The 21,538-nt window shown below is 31.8% G+C and overlaps 4 protein-coding genes across 4 annotated transcripts; 2 read left to right on the forward strand and 2 right to left on the reverse strand.

Moving 5' to 3' along the window:
• On the forward strand, positions 1-3,351 carry LOC123883398 (homeobox-leucine zipper protein HAT3). Its single transcript, XM_045932185.1, has 4 exons — positions 1-509; positions 1,077-1,411; positions 2,061-2,140; positions 2,633-3,351. The coding sequence occupies exons 1-4, from the start codon at positions 335-337 to the stop codon at positions 2,970-2,972; spliced, it is 930 nt and encodes a 309-aa protein (XP_045788141.1). The 5' UTR covers positions 1-334; the 3' UTR covers positions 2,973-3,351.
• Positions 3,352-4,645: 1,294 nt separating this feature from the next.
• LOC123883399 (actin-related protein 2/3 complex subunit 5A-like) lies at positions 4,646-8,708 on the reverse strand. The gene is made up of 4 exons (XM_045932187.1): positions 8,366-8,708; positions 8,168-8,240; positions 7,468-7,568; positions 4,646-4,935 (listed from the first exon to the last, which is right to left on the reverse strand). Exons 1-4 carry the CDS (start codon positions 8,461-8,463, stop codon positions 4,800-4,802), a joined length of 408 nt encoding a protein of 135 aa, XP_045788143.1. The 5' UTR covers positions 8,464-8,708; the 3' UTR covers positions 4,646-4,799.
• A 4,702-nt stretch (positions 8,709-13,410) lies between these two features.
• Positions 13,411-15,928, reverse strand: LOC123883400 (probable leucine-rich repeat receptor-like protein kinase At2g33170). Its single transcript, XM_045932188.1, has 3 exons — positions 15,762-15,928; positions 14,066-15,474; positions 13,411-13,619 (listed from the first exon to the last, which is right to left on the reverse strand). The coding sequence occupies exons 2-3, from the start codon at positions 14,364-14,366 to the stop codon at positions 13,609-13,611; spliced, it is 312 nt and encodes a 103-aa protein (XP_045788144.1). The 5' UTR covers positions 14,367-15,474; positions 15,762-15,928; the 3' UTR covers positions 13,411-13,608.
• A 1,499-nt stretch (positions 15,929-17,427) lies between these two features.
• LOC123883401 (hydroquinone glucosyltransferase-like) lies at positions 17,428-19,559 on the forward strand. The gene has a single exon (XM_045932189.1). It carries the CDS (start codon positions 17,715-17,717, stop codon positions 19,137-19,139), a length of 1,425 nt encoding a protein of 474 aa, XP_045788145.1. The 5' UTR covers positions 17,428-17,714; the 3' UTR covers positions 19,140-19,559.
• Positions 19,560-21,538: the final 1,979 nt, after the last annotated feature.

Here is a 21,538-nt window from a genome sequence, read left to right on the forward strand (position 1 = left end):
TAACAATATGTAATCAATGAAACCAATTTGGCTCTCTGACACAAGTCATGATTAACTCTATTGCATGTTCTCTCTTTTCTCTATCTACTATACATACCCCTCCCATCTCTTTCATTGCTCTTCTCTCCATAGTATGTATCTATATATAGTCCCATCTTTCCCCCATTTCTTATATACATAAACCCACCACCTAATGCCCTGTCACATACTTCCCCAACCCCATTTTCTGTCTTTCTCTTCTTAACACCATTTTGTTTCATTTTTTATTTTTATTTTTATTTTTACACCCCCTTCCAAATTTTAGAAATTTCTATTTTTTTTTTAGAGAAAAAAAATGGGTGAGAAAGATGATGATTTTAGTTTGGGTTTAGGTTTGAGTTTAAGTTTAGGGTGTGGTGATTATGCAAAAAATAATAATGAAATTCCTTTGAAGGTGAATCACATGCAAAAGCCTCCTCAATCAGTTTCAAACCAAAGGGTTTCATTCAACAACTTGTTCCATTCTCATGGTATGTGTTTTTCATCTCTCTTCTCAATTTTTCACTTCCATTTTTTTTTTATTACTCCTAATGCATAGTTGATTTTTTTAGATGAAAGAAACCATTTTTATTTTCTTTTCACAATTTTTTTTGGTTAATACTAAAATCCCATTTCCAATTTTTGATAACCCTTGAAACTTTCAATGAAGAACACAAACCATTTCCTTTTTTTTTTAAATTTATTTTATAATTTATAGTTTTTTCTTGTTCAAAAAAATTATTTATAGTTTTTTATACTTAAAAAATAATACTGTATTTTGTTTTGGGTTAAAACATAAAACCCATTTTTTTTGTGACAAAAATTAATTGTTTTGGTCGATGAGATGAATGCAAATGAAGAACACAAACCCTTAATACCAAAAAAGAAAAAAAAAAAGAAAAAAGAACACAAACCCTTTTTTTTTTAATTTTTTTTTCTTATTTTTTTTAATTTTTTTTTTCAATGTATGAATGTTATGTGCGAAATAAAATAGCCTAAAATATCGTTATTAATTACACGATTGCCACTAACAAACACACGTGCACATCACGTGACAGATCTGAGTACCGAAACGAGGTCGTTTCTCCGCGGAATAGACGCAAACTCGCCGCATCCATCAGCTCCGGCGGCGGCGTTCGAAGATGAGAACGGAGTTTCTTCACCAAACAGCACCGTATCAAGTATCAGTGGAAAGAGAAGCGAAAGAGAAGGTAATGGAGATGAAAACGACGCTGTTGAGAGAGCTTCATGTTCTCGCGGTGGTGGAAGTGATGATGATGACGGCGGAGGTTGCGGCGGCGATGGTGACTCTTCAAGGAAGAAGCTGAGGTTGTCAAAGGAACAGTCAATGTTGCTTGAAGAAACTTTCAAGGAGCATAATACACTGAATCCGGTGAGTTTGTTGTAGTGGCATTTCTGTAATTTAATTTCATTATAAGGGTTTATTTGGAATTTCATGGTTGTTATCAGTGGCATTTTTGTAATTCAATTGTAGGATGAGGGCTTATTTTGGAATAGTCTATTTGGTTATTTTGACATTTTCTGTTTTGTTTTTATTATTGTTTTGAGGTTACTTTGAGGTTGTCTTTCATGATTATTATTTATTACTATTAAGCTCTGTTTTTTTTTTGGTTTAACTGTTAAGCTCTTTTTGACAATGTCAAATTTTAAATTTATTGCTTAAATCTTAATATAACTTTATAAGCTCATTTTAAAAAAATAAATTTGCTTGGTATACTTTGTTTCTCATTATTATCTTATAAGCTTAAAGCCTATAATTTATCATTTTTTATTTCAATTTTACCGAAAAAAATAAATTAAATATTGATAAAACATTTTTTATTGTCATTTACATTTATAAGCTAGTTCAACCTTTACTAAAAATTTAACACGATAAATTCAATCAACTTTATAATCTATGAGCTATAGGTTTATCTTTATCCGGTATAACTTAACTTATCAGTTACAGTATCATATATTTTCCCCCCAAACAGAGCCTTAGTATTTTAATGATATTAATTATTAATATTTTTTTTTATCAGAAACAAAAGCAAGCATTGGCTAAGCAATTGAATCTGAAGCCAAGACAAGTGGAGGTGTGGTTTCAAAACAGAAGAGCAAGGTGAGGTTTTTGTCTGTTCTTATTCTTAGGGGTATTACTGTCATTTTATGTATATCAAATTTGGAATTGTGATGTTGTGGCATTGTTTGTTGTGTGACCTTTGTAAGTTTCTGTTTCATAGGTCCGTACCCCACTCTGTTTGTTTGTACTATCCTATTTAATTGGTTTTGTTGCTACTATTTTTAAATTTCTGTGACTCATTGTTGTTATTGCTAATTAAAATGTTAGCTATCACTAAAAAATTGATGTTAGCATTCCTATTTCAAACAAATCTATTATGGGATTTGGAAATCACATTCACACTTTTGAGAGTGATCAATAGCACAACTTAACTTTTATGAAACTTATGAGACACAAAAAAGATTAAGTGCAACAATTTATGTGGATTTGTTGTGCTGTGTTGTGTTATGTTGTGTGTTTCATGCTGTGTTCCGGTTTTTGATGATGGAAAACAAAGAAGTGACGCCGGTGATATTTGTTCAATGAATACAGGACTAAGTTGAAGCAGACTGAAGTGGATTGCGAATATTTGAAGAGATGCTGCGAGACTCTAACTGAAGAAAATAGAAGGTTGCAAAAGGAAGTGCAAGAGCTTAGGGCATTGAAGTTATCTCCACAACTCTACATGCAAATGAACCCTCCCACCACTCTTACAATGTGCCCTTCATGCGAGCGTGTCGCCGTATCATCTGCATCCTCCTCGTCAGCAGCTGCACCCTCTGCTCCAGCTCTAGCTCCAGCTAACTGCAACCCGTCAGGTCCGAGTGTTCAACGACCAGTACCTATCAACCCATGGGCGGCAATGGCTAGTCAAAACCGTACTCGGCCATGAGTGCTCATGATCCTAGCAGTAGGGTAAAGTAGGCAGGGACATTGAATGTTTGGATGAGCGTTGAGTTTGATAAAATCACAATGACAACATAATTTTATTGAACCTACAAAGAGCATCTTTTGCCGAAATCATAGCTGGTCATTGTGATTCGGCTGCGAACTCAACGCCAATCCAAACATGCAATTAGATGCTAGACAAAAATGAATCAATTCTATAGTGCACTTTACTTTTTAGTGTTGGTTCACTAGGACTTCAGGTTATGACATTGGTTAACTTTTGTTTCTAGGCTTATTTTATTTTGAGCCTAGTGATAACATGTTTTACTCAACTTTAGGATGTGTAAAGTTTGGAAATGTTAAAGTAGGTTGTGTTTTTCATATGCTGAATAGTTTTTAATTCTTATTAACCTTGAAAGGATGAAAAGGAGAATCCGAATCTTAATTATATAATTTTTTTCATGGGATTTGTCATACCACTTGGTGAGAAAAGGTGGGATTTTGTGCAAGATTGAAGAGGGGACAAATTAAGGGGATTCCCATGAGGGGATAGTTGTGGTCTCAATTAGAAATGATTCTGTCTATCTTTTGTGCTGATTCCTATTCCTTTGTGTCTTTATACTTGAACATGGGGTTGATTGATGAGTCATTTTGTGGGACTCATTTTTGGCTGCTTATGTACTATACTTCATTCTACTACTTAAAATGTTGATTAGTAAAGAGGTGACTATAGTGAACAAAGGTAAACATGGTAACACACTAGTGAAAGTGACAGTGGTCGCATCAATGATTCATTATGTTTTTGCGATTCTCTACCTTTAAGATGGGAAAGACACGTACCTTTCTATCTGAAGGTAGAGAATCGTATTCCGGAAGCATACACAATAATAGGTACTACTAGTAGATAGTATGGTCTATTACCATACCTTTATTTTGCATTTGGGAACATTGGCCAATTTTGTCTTTTGAATGTCTCATTTGTTTGAAAAAATGATTTTACTTTAATATTAACAAAATTTGTTGAATAAACCGATTTAATTTGATCTTTGAACTATCAATCTCGATCTAACTATTCCTACATCCATCATGGCAATCCTTCTGTTACTTTGTAGTTTTAGCACTCTCTCCTAAGTGTGATCAATTTAGCTCATATACTTTGTAAAACCTTCAATTTCATCCCTTGAATTAGTGCTTCTGAGACTTTATAATTTTTGCATACTTACATACTGTAGGTGTTGTCTCTTTGTCTACTCTGGCCTACAATGGAATGAGCATTTCATAGTGAAATGCAACTAAGATTGATCTTGTTATGAATTTATTGAGGTGTCATATAGTAGATTGTTTTAAGGTAGTTGTGATATGAGTAATTTCGAGGTTGAGGCTAAGAATATTTTTTATTTCCTACCTTTTCAATTGATGGTAGTAAACCTACTCATATTAAGCCTTGCTCATATAAACTTGATGAAACTCATTTCTTTTATAGGGACTAAGGCTCTGTTTGACAATGAGCTTATAGCTTAAGTTCATATGATAAAAAAAAAAAAACTCATTTTGCAACATATTTTCTCACGAACTTCAAAATGCCGTTTAGAAAAACATATTTTATTAGTTAGTTTGGTCTGCAGATGTGCCTTTTTCATAAGTTAATTTACTCAACATGTGTTTTTACCAAAGTCATTTTTGACAGATAGTAAAATCAATTATGGTTCCACTGAATATGAAACCAAACAGTTCCAATAAAAATATTTTCTGGATATCTCGAAACATTGATTGTTCTGGTGAAGCAAACATATAAAAGATAACTCAAAAAGAACAACAAATTGCGAAGAAATCAAACTGTATTTACAGTATCAGTCAAGAAACGTAGAATACAACCATGGCCAGCTCTCTCTGTCAACTTTTCATGAATTCGGAGACATTGATCACACGTTGGACGATCTCCGGTAGATAAGCCTCTATATAAATACCTATGCAGAAGAATAACAAGCTCTCAGGACAAAAAATAGAGGTGGAAACATCATAGATTATCTACTATAGTAACCATAGTCCATAAATTATCTACTAGATCATTAATCATACTGGCTTAACTTTCTTAAAAAGTCAGATTTCTATAAGAACAACTAAAAAGTAAAGATAAAACTGACGTATCAAATAAATCAGACACATAATTTACGATTTCTATAAGTTTTCATCACTTCAGAACCAATGTTTTACCAATATAAATTCTTGTTACATTCTCTTTGGAGCATGAAAACACGCAGGGCAAGATCTTAAAGTATACAAATGCCACACAGAAAACAGGTTAGAGTTATCAGGTAAGGTTTCTCCTTTAAGAAATCTAAGCATCGCCACTTGGGAAGTATTTTCTCTATCAAGGCAATATTACACAATTCACGAGGGTCTGTCTTTCTTAATGTGTAAAAATTGAATGTTAATTTTTTAAGCATCCAACTTTGAGAACTAAGCATAAATGAGAAGCAATCAAATATCATATAATTCACGAGCAACAAACCGTTCATAAAATAATAGTGCATAGTGGGCGATTTAACTTATAGGAGAATGACTGAGTAAATGATTTAACATATAGGACTGAATGAGTGGATATCTCATATCTATGATTTTACCCTATAAGGAGGTTTTTGATAATGTGAGGTTTGTATTGCAAATTGGATGCCTTGGACAGTTTTTCTGCCGAGGATGGGATATCTGATGTATAACCAGCTAAAAGAGCTTGAATTGGCTACATAAGGGGTGTGGTAATTTAACTATATTTCACAATGTAGTTAGTTGGAGGAGAATGAGAAGTGTGATTAAGGAATGGAGGTAAGCAATAACAAGGTGGAGAGAGACAGAGTTGACTCTCCTCTAGATCGATACCCTTTTTGAATCTCTCAACTTAGAGATGATTACTTGCTGAATATATGCTACGAGGCTGCTGAGGCCTTTTAAAGTAAAGGTGTGGACGGCTATTTGGACTTCAGTTCAGATCCATCAGGGTCTTTTCCCTATAAGTCCTTTTTTCAGTATCTTGTTTTATTCTTCTCAACATCCATAAAATACAGATGAAACAAAGTAATTTAGGAAGGTTAAAGCTCCCTCCACAGTTATTGCTTGGAAATCATGCTTAAGGGATAACCCAAATAATCGTACTGCTATTACGAAAATGCCAGCGACTGAAATGCATTTTCTCTATATTTTGGAACAAACAGCCACTGCTTTTTGTGTTATGAGGAACAAGGCAATTTCATAGTAAGATGTTTGGAGATTGATGGATATGGTCACATTATTCTGAAGTTGTTTTCTCTACTTGTTATAAAGGTTCCGAGAAAAGAAAGGACAGTAAAATGTTTTAGCTTTGTGCAAAAAATCTATCAGGTCTGAGATGGAGACACTAGGCATCAAGAGCTCCAAAAAAAACTTCTTCCACTCCGCATTTGTATGAGAGATGCATAGTAACTCTTAAAGCATCGAGACCAGTGGCTTGATATATGGCTTTGCGTGGCGTGGATAGTATTTAAGCAAAATATACCCTGCATCTCGTTTCACACCTAGCAGGCTCTTGTAGGCAAACTATAATTTGACAAGAAGCAGTGTTGTTAAATAGCCCCTATAGCAGCGCTATACCTCTATAACATAGCAAAATTTGGACACACCGCTATTGTTTGAATCTATAAATTGACAACATTGATAAGAAGTAAACAATCTTCTATAACTTTCCTCAATTCATAATCTACACAGCATCCTAATAGGACTGTAATTCTATCATAATTGATTTGAAATTATATACAATAACCCACTAAAATTCCTGGCAATATACCCATGAGTCTGAGAAGGCTACTAAATGTTTTGGACAAAGACACGCCATAGATATTCCAGAATCGAAAAGCTTGAAACCAGAATTGCTAAACGGAAAGTATTAAGATAATGTCCTTTTACACCTAACTTGATCCAATCAATTTCCAAACTATTTAAATATCCCACAGTACTATTGACATCTATGTTATGAGTTTGTCATCAAACTTTCATATTCCACTTGCACATAAAATATACATGCAAATTTTTATATTTAATAAAGTTCCATTCCATTTTCTAGCTGTAGTTGTTTCAGTGCAGCACAAAGCATGACAATTAGTCCAAGTTTACAGTGATATTACATATAACAAGCTTTTTTTCCTCCTAATGAATGAAATGACAAAAGAAACACAAAAAGTTTTTGCATTCTAATTAGCTGATTGTAACTGCTTAAAGTTTTTCTTCCCAATCGAAAACTGAACAGCTAAATGCATGTCAAGATATTAAGGGCAAACTTGAGGATGCCAATGCCTTAAATTTCTATAGGTGGAATGCAGGAATCCAAGCTACAATGATCACTAACTAGTAACTATAAACCTAATTATCAATTTTACCATCATCCAAGCAAATTTGCATCCGAAAATAATGAGAATCTATCCAAACAGACATGTAAAAATGCATTCAAAATAAGATATTTCATCACTCACTTCATTAGAATATCATAGTATTCAGGATCCAAGGAAGAAAGCATTCCATCCACATCTTTTATAGCCATTATTGCTCTATGCACAGCAATCCAATGCGCCGACTGCCAAAATTAAAACAAAAAACAACATAACTAATAATACATGAAAAATATACTGTGAACTCAACAAATTAGAAATCTTCAATTGCAACTAAACTCCAAAAAGTAAAAAAAAAACTAGTCTATACCTTTTTTTCTTCAGAAACTCGGTAGGAGACCAAAGACCTACTAACCTGGGGGACTAATTCCACCGTCCACTAGCGAAAGCCCCAATTAAAGCCAGAGCAAAGCCCTATACGGACTAGCCCAACAGAGGAATTGGCACGGGGAGGATTCGGACCTGAGACCTAGAGAGAAGCACACTCTGAGGTCCCAAGTCTACACTACCGCCCAACCCGCGGGCTTAAAATTAAAATACTAGTGCAAATCAGCTTAAAAAATAGTTTTTTGTTTCTTCAACATCTATAGTATGTTGTGGTCTTAAGTAATTTGGTAACTCCAATTGTACCAAAAAAACTAGTCTTATAATTTGAATCAAAAGCTACAACATTGTTTCAGTTCTAACTAACAACCCAAATCAAATCCAAGCAAAAAATAATAATAAAGTATCAATTTTTCTTAAAAAAAAGCATAAAAGTGACAAAGGGGGGTAAGAGAAAAACCTTGCAACGCTCATCACTAGTCATGGCATAGGTTCCTTCAAGTGCAGTTTTAAGGGCTTCCACAGTTTTATACCTAAATTTGCATCAAAATTAATAATAAGTTATTAAAATTCAGCATTTGATTTATCAGAAAAATGAACTTTTGTACCTAATTCGATACAAAACAGAGAGAAAAAAAAAGAGGGTAATGTTAGTTACTGTTTGAGTAAGCTTTCGATCTTGCGGGTTTTGTGTTCAATTCTTGTAATAATGGCTTCTGCATTATCAGCTCCAACGAATCCTTCTGAGCCTGCCATACAAATCAGAGTTCTATTGCAGTTTTCTTGAGCTTCAATTTTCCCGAGAAAATGTGTTTTTTTTTCTTCTTCTTTTGCTACCAAAGTAAAGTGGACCCTGTAAAATCTCTATTCTAGATGCAAAATTAGATTATCTTAGCTTGACATTTTTTATTGCACTGTTTAAAGTTTTTTTTTTTTTTTTTTTACTTAGGGTAGGCATGAAAATAGGGTGGGATCCCAAATCCATATCCAACGACCAACGTGTTCGGATAATCCCATTTCGCCCTACTTATATATATGAACTTTAGTTGTGTCTTATATTTTCTTTATTAAAAAGAGTTAAAAGTGGAAAATTATTTTTTTTAACAATATTTATACAACATTAAAAAAAAATTGTTTAATAATCAACTTAAAAATATGAATGTAGTCATCTACAAAAAAAAAAGAAAGAAAGTGTAATCTAGAGTTTGTTTAAGGGTTTCTAATTTAAAAGTGATAAAATGTAATTTGATATAAGCGAGGTGAGTTCGGGGTAGATATCAATATCCTCATTACCAACCCCCAATTTTTAAAATTGGGGAAAATCCAATCAACTTAGGTTTCCCTGTCAAAAATGGGGCGGGGCGGGGCGGACGAATATCCGCATGTATGACTTATTTTATCATGTCTAATTTAGGGTTGGAGTGAGTTCAGAAAAAATCTCTCCCGTGACAATTTTATGCAATGAAATCCTAACCATTGTTCTATTTTAACAACTATAATTTTAATTTAAGAAAAGAAAATATGAAAAAAAAATGAAAGGTGGATATATCAATTGAATTTCTTCGAGTGATTTTTTATTGGAGACGATCCATCTACATTGAGTTCATATTAAAGAATCAATCTTTCTTCTTCTACCAGCACCAAGCTCATTAGACACCTCATTGTTATAAATTTGGATGCTAATTTAGGACCAGAGTCTCCGGTTTAAGCACCCTCTATTTTGCTTATGTTTTTTTCTCACTTAATAATTTGAATTGAAATATAAAGGTCTAAAATTATTATTGAGACGCATTTAATAATTTTTTTAAGCACTGGAATAAAAATATTGAGTGATTATTAAGTTTAATATTAAAAATAAATAAATAAGTCATGTGTGGCAAAGTTTTTTTTTTTCTTGTGGTAACTTTTAATTTTTAGGGAAATGTCGTAATAGTCAAATTCAAAATCTTTCAAACAACACGTCTTGTGAAGAACTCAATGATTTTTTTTGGACTCAATCATTTGATTAATGACATGTGTAGAGCAGAGTACATGTAATATCCCCTTAAACTTCTAAATAATTTTTAATAAATAATTTATAAAGCACAGTGGACCTCTTGAAAGCTCCATGCATAATCTTTGGGTTCTGATGAACTTCTGATTATTCAATCTTGATCTGGAAAATTTGAACCCCTAATGGCTCTATTTTTTGGGGTCCATACATTCATAGTTATTTGAAGTGTATATCTATCCACATGATGATATGAACCATAGAAATCAAAATATATACGCAAGAGCTTACGTTACTTGAAGTAGAAGTCACTATAACCATCTATTATATAGATTATAGACCAATTAAGTCCATTATATTCCTCAAATGACAAGTACTTAGCAACAATTCATTACTCTCACGTACTACCACAATTTTGAATTTACAAAGGGGATTATTCATCTGCGGTAATAAGAATTTATATACTCATTTTTTGGCATACAAAGAAAAATAATTACATGAGAAAATAATTAAATAAATTTATTTTTAAATTATCAAATAATATAATATTTTTTGTGAGCGTGACAAAAAAGTAGGTCTATAATACTCGTATGACCATACAAGAATATCTCTTATAAAAGATACTAGCAAGACACCCGTGCGTCCGCACGGGAGTCGCGACTTTGCCGCTCCTCACTTGGTTACATGAAATAGTAATTTATTGGGAAATAGATTAAAAGATAAAAGAAAATAGAAATGATATAATATTTGGTAAAAAAAATAGAAAAAGAACAATGGTAAAATCAACCATCATAAAAAAACCTTAGTTATCCCTATATTAAATATATGAGTATAAATTGTCCCCTAAAAAGTATTAAAAAATAGACAAAATTATTAATATGTTAGTGAAAATATATACATGACTCACAAAAATCATCAAAATAATTAGGTCATCGTATTAAATATGAGTATAACACATACGTCCGACAGAAATTACACAAAAGATTAGGTCGTTGTATTGATATATGAGCATAAATTTATGTCTAAAAAAAATAATTAAAAAATGGAAACTTTATTAATAAGAGTAAAAACATAAGCCATGCGTCCCCGACGTTACTAAGAACACAAGTTCCCTGAGAATAAATATAGATTCTGCAGAATGTATTGATGACCAATATATTCCAAAAGAATGGCCAATGATGACAAGTTAATTTTTGGTTAGGTAAAATAAAAGAGAATTTATTTCTCAAAAAATTAGTCCTTATATCAACAACAAAAAATATTAAAAAAAAAAAAACTTCTAAAAAAATGTCATTTATTTTTCAACTATTTAAGAACATAAAATCTTATTAATAAGAGGAAAAACATAGGTATACAAAAAAAAAGAGGAAAAACATAGATCCCTCAAAATTCACACAAAAGATTATGTCCTCGTATTAATATATGAGTATAACTCTTAAAATTATTTAAAATATATACAATTTTATTGATATATGACTAAAAATATAAGACACGTAGATCTAACCAAAAAAATTAAGTTCCCGTATTAATATGAATATAACCCGTAAAATTATTTTTAAAAAATTGACAACATAATATATTAGTAAAAAAAATAAACAATGATGAAAAACACAACTTCCGTGAGAATAAATATAGATTTTGCAGAATGTGTTGATGGCCAATATATTCCAAAAGAATGACAAATGATGAAAAATTAATTTTTTGTTGCGGTAAAATAAAAGAGAAATTATTTCTCAAAAAATTAGTCCTTATATCAACAACAAAAAATATTCAAAAAAAAAAAAACTTCTAAAAAAATGTCATTTATTTTTTAACTATTAAAGAACAGGAAACCTTATTAATAAGAGGAAAACATAGGTCCCTCATAATTCACACAAAAGATTATGTCCCCGTATTAATATATGAGTATAACTCTTAAAATTATTTAAAAAATATAAAATTTTATTAATATATAAGTAAAAATATAAGGCTCGTAGATATAACCCAAAAAATTAGGTTCTCGTATTAATATGAATATAACCCGTAAAACTAAACAACATAATATATTAGTAAAAAAAATAAACAAGTTCTGTGAGAATAAATATAAATTATACAGAATGTATTGATGACCAATATATTCCAAAAGAATGGCCAATTATGACAAGTTATTTTTTTGTTGCGGTAAAATAAAATGGGATTTATTACTCAAAAAATTAGTCCTTATATCAACAACAAAAAATATTTCAATGTACCCATATGTATTGGTAACATAGTTAATAATGAAATGCTATAAGTCTTTTTCCCTCAAAAAAAAAAAAAAACAAAAAATATTCAAAAAAAAAAACTTCTAAAAAAATGTCATTTATTTTTCAACTATTAAAGAACAGGAAACCTTATTAATAAGAGGAAAAACATAGGTCACTCAGAATTCACACAAAAGATTATGTCCTAGTATTAAAATATGAGTATAACTCTTAAAATTATTTAAAATATATACAACTTTATTAATATATGTGTAAAAATATAAGGCCCGTACGTAGATATAACAAAAAAAATTAGGTTCCCGTATTAATTTTTGTTGCAGTAAAATAAAAGGGAATTTATTTCTCAAGAAATTAGTCCTTATATCAACAACAAAAAATATTTCAAAAAAAAAACTTCTAAAAAAATGTCATTTATTTTTCAACTATTTTCAACTTTGTATTTAATTCTTTTTTTTTTTTTTTTGTAAACTCAAGGTATCATTCGCGTGCACAACTACAAGGTATGACAGAGAATTCTTATTGTTTTAGTTAGTCTCATCATTTTTTACGGGAGTTTTTCAAAAAAATTTCCCACCATATTCTCATATTAAATTAATTAAATTTATTTAGTTGAACTAAAAATTAAAATTTAACTTAATTGAATATTTATTTTTTTCAATGTGGAGTCTGTAAACCACCAACCACCCATTAATGAGAAGTTTTTTCTACTAACTTCTGGAAGTTAAAATAGGAATAACCATCATATAATGAGAAGTTTTTTTTCTAATAACTTTTAAATTAAGACACAAAATAACCTTAAACTAAATGATGTGTCAAAAAATTAAATATGGGCAAATTGGGGATTTCATTCGTACTTTCTTTTCTTAGTAGATGTTTGTTTTGAATTCTAGATACATGAATTTATAAATGATACATCTACGTTCTTAACTTTTGATTTATCGTTACACTTTCGTTAATTAAATTTTCTTTTGTGGGATTAAGATTTTAGAGCGTACTCACACAAAATAATATATGGGGCACTAGTAGAAAAAAGCTATTTTACATCTGGCGAAAGCCACTTTTTACATCTGAACAATTTCAGATGTAGGCGCACGAGACTTAGTAAGTATACACGTTTTACATCTGGCGTAGTCAGATGTAAAAAAACACTTTTTACCTCTGACCAAGGCAAAATTCAAATATTATTTTTTTAAAATTAAATTGGACTTTTTACATCTGACCAAGTCTACCTGATGTGAAATCTTAACTTTATTTTTTTTTTGAAAAACCTGCGTTTTTTTTTTTTATATATATTTTAAATCTTTTTTTTTATTAAAAAAATCTAACCCACAATGCCAACAATATAACATAACTTGCATCAAGAACATAATACTAAAATTCAACATCCATAGCCAAATTACATTCAACATATATATAGTAATAATGTCATTAAAGTACAACCATATTGTAATCCAAAATACAAAACATCATAATAATTAATACTAATCCATCCAAAATACAAATTAAAACATCATCATAACTAGTCCATTGTAACTTCACACAAACCTAGCTAGCTCCTAATCTTTCTCGTCGGCATCATCATAATCTACCTCGGGATTATATAGTTGAAGAAAACAAGTTGCCCAGCGGTCTCGCAAATCATACAACTCCTCTGTTAATGTCGTGGGATCATTGAACACCTACAATATGTAAATAACATAATTCATATGTAAACTACAACATGTTAATTAATGTATGGTAAATGAATCAGCATAGCCATTTTTAGTGAACCAGCATATAGCACAAAAATTGTGAACCAGCATAGCACAAAAATTGTGAACCAGCTGCTGGAGCCAAAAATTACAAAAAGGTGGGCCCAATCGTAGTTCAATCCGGTTTAATCTGATTAAACCAGTCTGTAGTCTAACTAGGATCAAACCAACCAGTGAATTAGCCGGTTTCTGGTGGTTCAACTTGAACCGACCAATTTGGCCCTGTTTTAAAACATGGCAACTGTTTCAGCCATATTTGATTGTGATTTTTCACAATATTGCGACACATCCATGGTTTAAAACCTTGTAGATAAATGCAACAATGATTGTTGAGAAATAAAGAAAGAAAAGAATGTGTTTGAATGATTGCTTACCAGGTGCAATGTAGCCGTAAGAACCAACAACTGCAGACATTGATTTAGACTTTGAGATATCAATTAGCTTGGCCAAACCGAAATCACCAACATGAGCTTCAAATTCATGATCAATAAGTATGTTATTGGACTTGATGTCGCGGTGAATAATCCTAGGCTTGCAATCATGGTGCAAATAAGAGAGTCCATGTGCAGTTCCTAGAGCAATCTGAAACCTGGAATACCAATCAAGACTAGAGGAAGATTCGCCATGAAGTAACTCTCCCAAACTACCCTTTTCCATGTACTCATAAAGTAGCATATTTGAGTCACTGTAGTTGCAGAAACCATATAATTTCACAATATTTCTATGCCTTATTTTTCAACAGTTTCCAATTTATATTGAGACCAAGAACCTGCAAACTTGAACAGTTTCCAATTTCCTTTGGTATAAAACCAGAGAAAGTGTTTTGAGACAGGTTAAGGTGAAGCAAGTGAACCAAACCACCAATGCTGGAAGACAAAGAGCCAGAGAGATTCATTGCATGCAAGTCAAGAGATTCAACTACTGGATCGATGTCATTGTTGCAGATGACACCTTTCCAACCGCAAGGTGTTGAATCACTTGAATTCCAATTCTGAAGATGATTGTATTTGTCAAACAATCTCACTTTTATGTCCATAAGATATTTTCCATCTGCATTAAGCTCTTCAGATAGAGAAAAAACAAGAGTAAATATCAACAACATCACAAACAATGCATATACATTCCTCTCCATAGTTGCACATGCAAATTATGCACAAGGTTCTATTAGAGGTGAAGTGCTTACTATTTTTATTTTTTCTCTTGGAAGAAAAAAGAACTGAAGAAGCACTAGAAGATTCATTAAAACAGACAAATTTTTAAGGAATATTGAGAAGAGGAATGACACTTGCCATAATATTGGGAAGGTACATAGAGTGTTGTGGAATCAATTGGCAACATGCTAAAATAATATTGATTAGTGGTAAAAATGGATTAGATAGCATATAAGCATATTGATGATTGGTGGACAAATGAAGCATTCAAAGATCCCAGCACAGCAGCCTATATATCATCACCGGAAAAAAAAATTGGAAGTCTAATCCTATTGTAATTTTTGATGTATTCCAGTACCAATATGTATATTCTATATCGTATTCTAGATATTCGACATGGGATGTTATACATTGGCTGTTTTTCATTCTATTATGATCTTTTCCATTATCACATATAACCTTTCCTGCATAAGTATAATTAATAATATTTTACTTTATAAATCCATTATGTATTAAGTTGATCCATGAAATCAAACAAAGAAGTTAAGAGTCTTACATTCAGCAATAATGCAGTGTCCAGGGCATAAGCATCCTTAAAAGTCACATATGCAATAGACTCATAATCACTGGATCTGCATCATTATTAAAAAAAGTCATTTTTTCAGTTAGTTCCAAGAATCTACGACGATACTATAAAGTAAATTAATTTTTCTACCATCTAGGCCTTCCAACTTACCACAAGCAATCCTTTTATTCAATAGCAATATGAAATAAAGTCAACTCAAGACTAAATCAGGAACAAATGCAAAAGAATTTTCAATTTTGAACATTAAGCAGTACCATGCACATTAAACTCAAAAGGTTTCATTTTGACTTGCAGAAAATTTATCAATCAGTAATTAAGGTCAAGTAACATTACCTTATTACGTCGACACGCTCAATTACACCACAGTATCCAAAAAAATTGTGTACATCAGATTCTGTAGCTCTTGGAGATAAGTTTGTAATTGCAGCAGTATAACCACCAGGATACATAATTGTCAAGTGATCGAAGATTCTCAAAATGGAAAAACGGAACCAGATTCCACAAACTTGCAGAAAGCAAATCAACTCAAGTCAAAACTTTGATACCTGATATGAACAACAAAAGAGAGTGATTCTGCAAGAAACATTTATGTCAATTAAGAAACTGATAATAAAAAGGAACATGTCTTTTCCTTTGATTGCTTCAATTGTGAGACAATGCATTGTTAGAACACACAATGAAGATATGCAACAGACCAGCTTTGCCGTGAAGGATATGAAACCTTTTAAATATCATTTAGGAGCAATCACTTAAATGAATCACTTAAACTTTTAAATACCTTTTAAATACCTTTTAAGATATGCAACAGACCTTTTAAAGTATTGGTTTCGTACCCGATGGGAAACCAATCACTTAAATGAATCACTTAAACTTTACCACTAAACTTTAAATGAAATAAATCACTATATACCAACATTATGAATTCACTGAAACTTTAAATGAATCATATTTCAAATTAATCACTTAAACTTTACCACTATATACCAGACAAAAAACTTCAAATTAAAATCAGATAAATCACTGAAACTTATTTCAAATGAAATCATATTTCAAATGAATCATATTTCAAATTAAAATCACTGAAACTTCAAATGAAATAAACATTATACCAGATAAATTATAAACAACAACAGATTTCCACCATATATACCAGACAAAAAATCATTGAAACTTTAAATGAAATTTAAAAAATGTGAAAATAACAGTAACAAAAAATAATACAAGCAGAAAAGGAAATCACGAAACACAAAGAGCTAAAACCAAGTAGAACACAAAGAAATCAGGGAAAGGAATCACGAAAAGGAAAAAATTTAAAAAAGATTAAAAAAGAAAGAAGAGTACCTGAATCGATGTGAGAGGGAAAGACAAGGTTCCGTTCGTGAGAGTAGAGGCCGGAGAAAGCTTCGATTTGGAGTTCGATTTGGGGTTCGATTTGGAGTTCGATTTGACGAGTGAGAGAGAGGACGACGGCGATTAGGATGACTGCGAGCGAGTGAGAGAGAGAAGACGAATGAGATAAAGGTCGACGTCGCCGGTAGAGGTAGAGGTCGACGACGCTAGGGTTGCATCGCGAGAGAGATGGGTCGTTCTTAGTCTTAGCGTTTAGGGATATCTGATTGTGTTTTTTTACACTTAGCGTTTTTTTGTTTTTTTTAGTCTTGTGAGAGAGATACTCCATCAACTGATTGGTTCCAAAAAATATTATTTTTTTTTTTATTCAACTTGACTTGTTACATCTGAGGCTAAATATAGCCAGATATATATATATTTTAGATAATTGTCGCCATAATTACAAGATTGCCACCGCGTTTAGTTATGCTTCTGGTATATTGAAGTCAGATGTAAAAAGTCTTGTCTATATATTTTTTACATCTGTGGATATTGAGACCAGATGAAAAGACTACTGCATATAGCGTTTTACATCTGACATATGTTCGTCAGATGTAAAAAGCTTAAGTAATATGTCATATTTGTACTAGTGGGGACAAAATTATCATTTAAGCATATTTTTTTATTTATTTTAAAAATGATTTAAGATAATTACACATGAACGAAATCTGGATGGACAACAAGCTGTGCTGCTAAACATTTTTGTATAACAAAACTAATTCTTCAAAAAACTACATTCATGGGCTTAGGGGACACAACATTACTATCCCTTTGAACTATTTTATAGAAACGATCTTCAACACTCATTTCTTATAAAAACGATCTTCAACAAATTAAATACCCATATCACAAATCACATTTCTTTTCTATAATCACTTATCTCAACTTCTACACATCATGACTAAGAAAACATGCATAGCTATGGTTCCTTCCTCAGGATTAAGTCATTTAATTCCACAAGTTGAATTTGCCAAACAATTCCTCCAACAACACAATCAATTCATTGTCTCCTTCATAATTCCAACAGATGGTCCTCTCACACCTTCAATGCAACAAATCTTGAACACTCTTCCACCAAACATAAACTTCATTATTCTCCCTCAAGTCAAAAACCTTCCACAACATAGCTACGAACCTGCTACCAAAATGAAACTCGTAGCAAAATACTCTGTTCCATTTCTACAAGAAGCAATAAAATCACTTATTTCAAAAACTCACCTTGTTGCTTTAATCTCTGGTGTATTCTCAACTGATGCACATGAAGTTGCTAAGCAATTCAACTTATCTTCTTACCTTTTCTATCCTTCAGGAGCTTTTACATATTCATTCTTTGTCACTTTGCCGAATCTCGACGACTCTGTTTCATCTGAAACAGAGTACTTATTAGAACCAGCTTATGAAACAGTAATTGTTCCAGGTAGTACAATCACTTTAACTATCGAAGATATTCCAGATATAATTAAAAGTGAAAGATCAAGCATAGTTTACAAATCATTTCTTGATGTGTGTAAGAAATTCTCATTATTTGATGGTGTTATCATAAACACTTTCACTGATTTAGAACCAGAAGTTATAAGGGTTCTTCAAGAAAATGAAAGAGAGAGTAAGAAACCTTGTGTTTATCCTGTGGGACCAATCATTAGAAATGAGTCTAATTGTGAAGAAAACATTAATTTGATGTGTTTAAGGTGGTTGGAAAATCAACAACCAAGTTCTGTTCTTTTTGTATGTTTTGGAAGTGGTGGAACAGTTTCTCATGATCAACTTAATGAGTTAGCATCTGGATTAGAATTAAGTGGTAAAAAATTCCTGTGGGTTGTTAGAGTTCCAAATAAAGTTACTAACTCTGCATATTTTGTTGGAGAAAAAGATGATCCATTAGAGTATTTACCAAATGGTTTTTTAGAAAGAACAAAAGAAAATGGATTAGTTGTTTCATCATGGGCCCCACAAGTTGAGATTCTTGGTCATGGTTCAATTGGTGGTTTTTTGAGTCATTGTGGTTGGAGTTCAATTTTGGAGAGTGTGGTTAATGGTGTGCCTATGATTGTATGGCCTTTGTTTGCAGAACAAAAGATGAATGCTAAATTACTTATTGATGTGCTTAAAGTGGGTGTGAGGGTAAATGTTGATGATGAAAGTGGGATAGTGAAAAGAGAGGAAGTTGCTAAAAGTGTAAAGAGAATTATGGAAGGTGATGAAAGTTTAGAAATAAGGAAGAGAATCAAAGAATTGAGTGTTGGTGCTGCTGTTGCAACAAGTGAAGATGGTTCATCTTGGAAGGCACTCTCTTCATTAGCTTTGAAATTGCATAGCTTTTGAATTGTATGTGTGATGACATTATTATTATGTTTAAATTTGTGAAGAGTCTACCACAATTGCGATCTAGAGGGACACTTGATGTTAGAACTGATCCTCGAACCAAATTAAATTGGTGGTGAAAGTCAAAAAAATTGTAAAGAGTCTGTCCGCAACTTAATTGATAACTATCAGAGATATTATTAGAGAGATTGTGGTTGGAACTTCAGACTCTCTATATTTAAAGCGTAAGAGCTTAGCCACTATTTTATTTGAGAAAATAAAATAAAGTTGTAAATATTCTCAATAAATACATCATATGTATATGTTGACATTGTGGTTCCTATTTTTTATTTTTATTTTTTAAGGAAAAGGATATTTTATATGTTGTATAATCTAGGTTGCAAAGATGAGTGAGTAGTAATGAATGGTTGGTAGAGTAAATTGGAGTGGATATGATTCATGAAATAGTCTTTAGAGTTCAATAGAATAGTTGTCAAATAATCTTATTTTTCTATCTGGTTTCCGCACAAAATTAATTAATGATAAAAGGGTAAATAGCTCTATACTCCCTGCAAAATCAGCGAGTTTTGCGTTATCCCCCTACAATTTTTTTTTTTGAGATTCCACCCCTGCAATGTGAAGATTCCTTGCATTACCCCCTGCAAAAGTGGACAGATGACATGGAAAGAAGCGTGACGTGGCATGACACATGAAATTTATTTTATATTTTATATAGATATTATAAGATATAATATATATATATATATATATATATATATATATATATATATATATATATATATATATATATATATATATATATATATATATATATATATATATATATATTGGGGAGGGATCAAATTACACCGGTGTAATATTTGAGTAATGTTACACCGCTCAATAACGATTTAATGAATATAAATTTTACAAAATTCACCGTTGGATTGAAAGCTTATATCGTATAGATCATCCATGTTGAATTTTACAAAAATCTAAAATCGTTTGATATGTTATTGAGACCGATAAAGATTAATGATTTATGCGTTTTTATTGAATACCGTTAATCTTGATATATCTCAAAAACACGCAAGCAGTTTGGTGATGAGTTTTTGGGTCAATCAGTTGGGTTGGAATTCCTTGACACTTTCTAAATGTCCAAATATGTTTACTTATAGTTTACATAAAAGGATCATTCCAAGGGCTTCAGTTTTGCAATTTCTTTTGATGAAAGGTTTGCGAGGAGAAAAGAATGCAAGCTTAGTTCGCCCATTTACTTATTCTGAAAAAAGGAAACTTGCATACTCAGAGGAAACCAATGGCAATGGCATGCCACTGACTGAATAGGTGACTGACTTCATGATCTTATGTAACCTTATCTTGCTTGATAGTGTTTGTTTATACCTTATGATTTATCTTATCTGTTATATCTATCTAGTAGATATATAAAAGCTCAAATGCTTTTGCATTAACTATATGGTTAGAGTATTTTTTTCTCATGGTGTTTTAGTGTTAGTACTCTCAAACAATAGGTGAACTATATATACACGATTCAAGCACGCTTTCAGAACCAGAACTACCATTCATTCCAAGAGGTGGCTCCTGTTATTCCATTCACACGATGTTCACCGATGATGAAGGTGTTGGGAAAAACCGGCATAGAGAAAATAAAAGAACGCAATCAACAACACAAGAATATAACGTGGAAACTCCAAAACCGGAGAAAAAACCACGGCCGTTGTCAAAACCGACAACCAGAGAATAAACACTATGTGAAAATTATTACAACACATAGACTTCACTCTCAACCACCCCATGCCCCACTACACCCACACTCTCCAAAGTAAATATTTGAACTACATCTGAAATACTCTTAAACAAGAGCATAAGAGAAAAACAAAAAGACACAAATATAAACTTAAAGTGTTTACAAGTGTTAATGTTTGGTGCAATTATAAACAAAGAACTTAGGTCCATTATATAGCCTTGATTCCCTCATTGCTTCACCATTCTAAGCGATGTGGGACTTCTTCAATATAATTTCTTTGACCTTTTTTTTTTCTTCATTAGCAATGTGAGACTTACATTGCAATCAATCCCAACAGAAGGCACGAAAAAAAATGTACTGGTATGGGCTTCCGTCAATTCATGGACAAAAATGTGTTCTCCCCACATTCTCATATTACCTTAAAATCTTTTCATCTCAAGTGTGGTCACAATCACAAACTATGGTTTTGGAGAAAAGAGAAAAGAATGGTAGTTCTAAAAGCGTGTTTGAATGGGTAAATTGTTTTAAATTATAGGATGAACTACGATTCAAAAAAACACTAATTGGAGAATACTTTTTTTGAATTCACGTACACTAATTGGAGAATAACACCCAATCATCATGAATTTGATTAATGTAACGCAACAAATCA

Source organism: Trifolium pratense, linkage group LG5 (assembly GCF_020283565.1).
Source record: "Trifolium pratense cultivar HEN17-A07 linkage group LG5, ARS_RC_1.1, whole genome shotgun sequence".
NCBI lineage: Eukaryota > Viridiplantae > Streptophyta > Magnoliopsida > Fabales > Fabaceae > Trifolium > Trifolium pratense.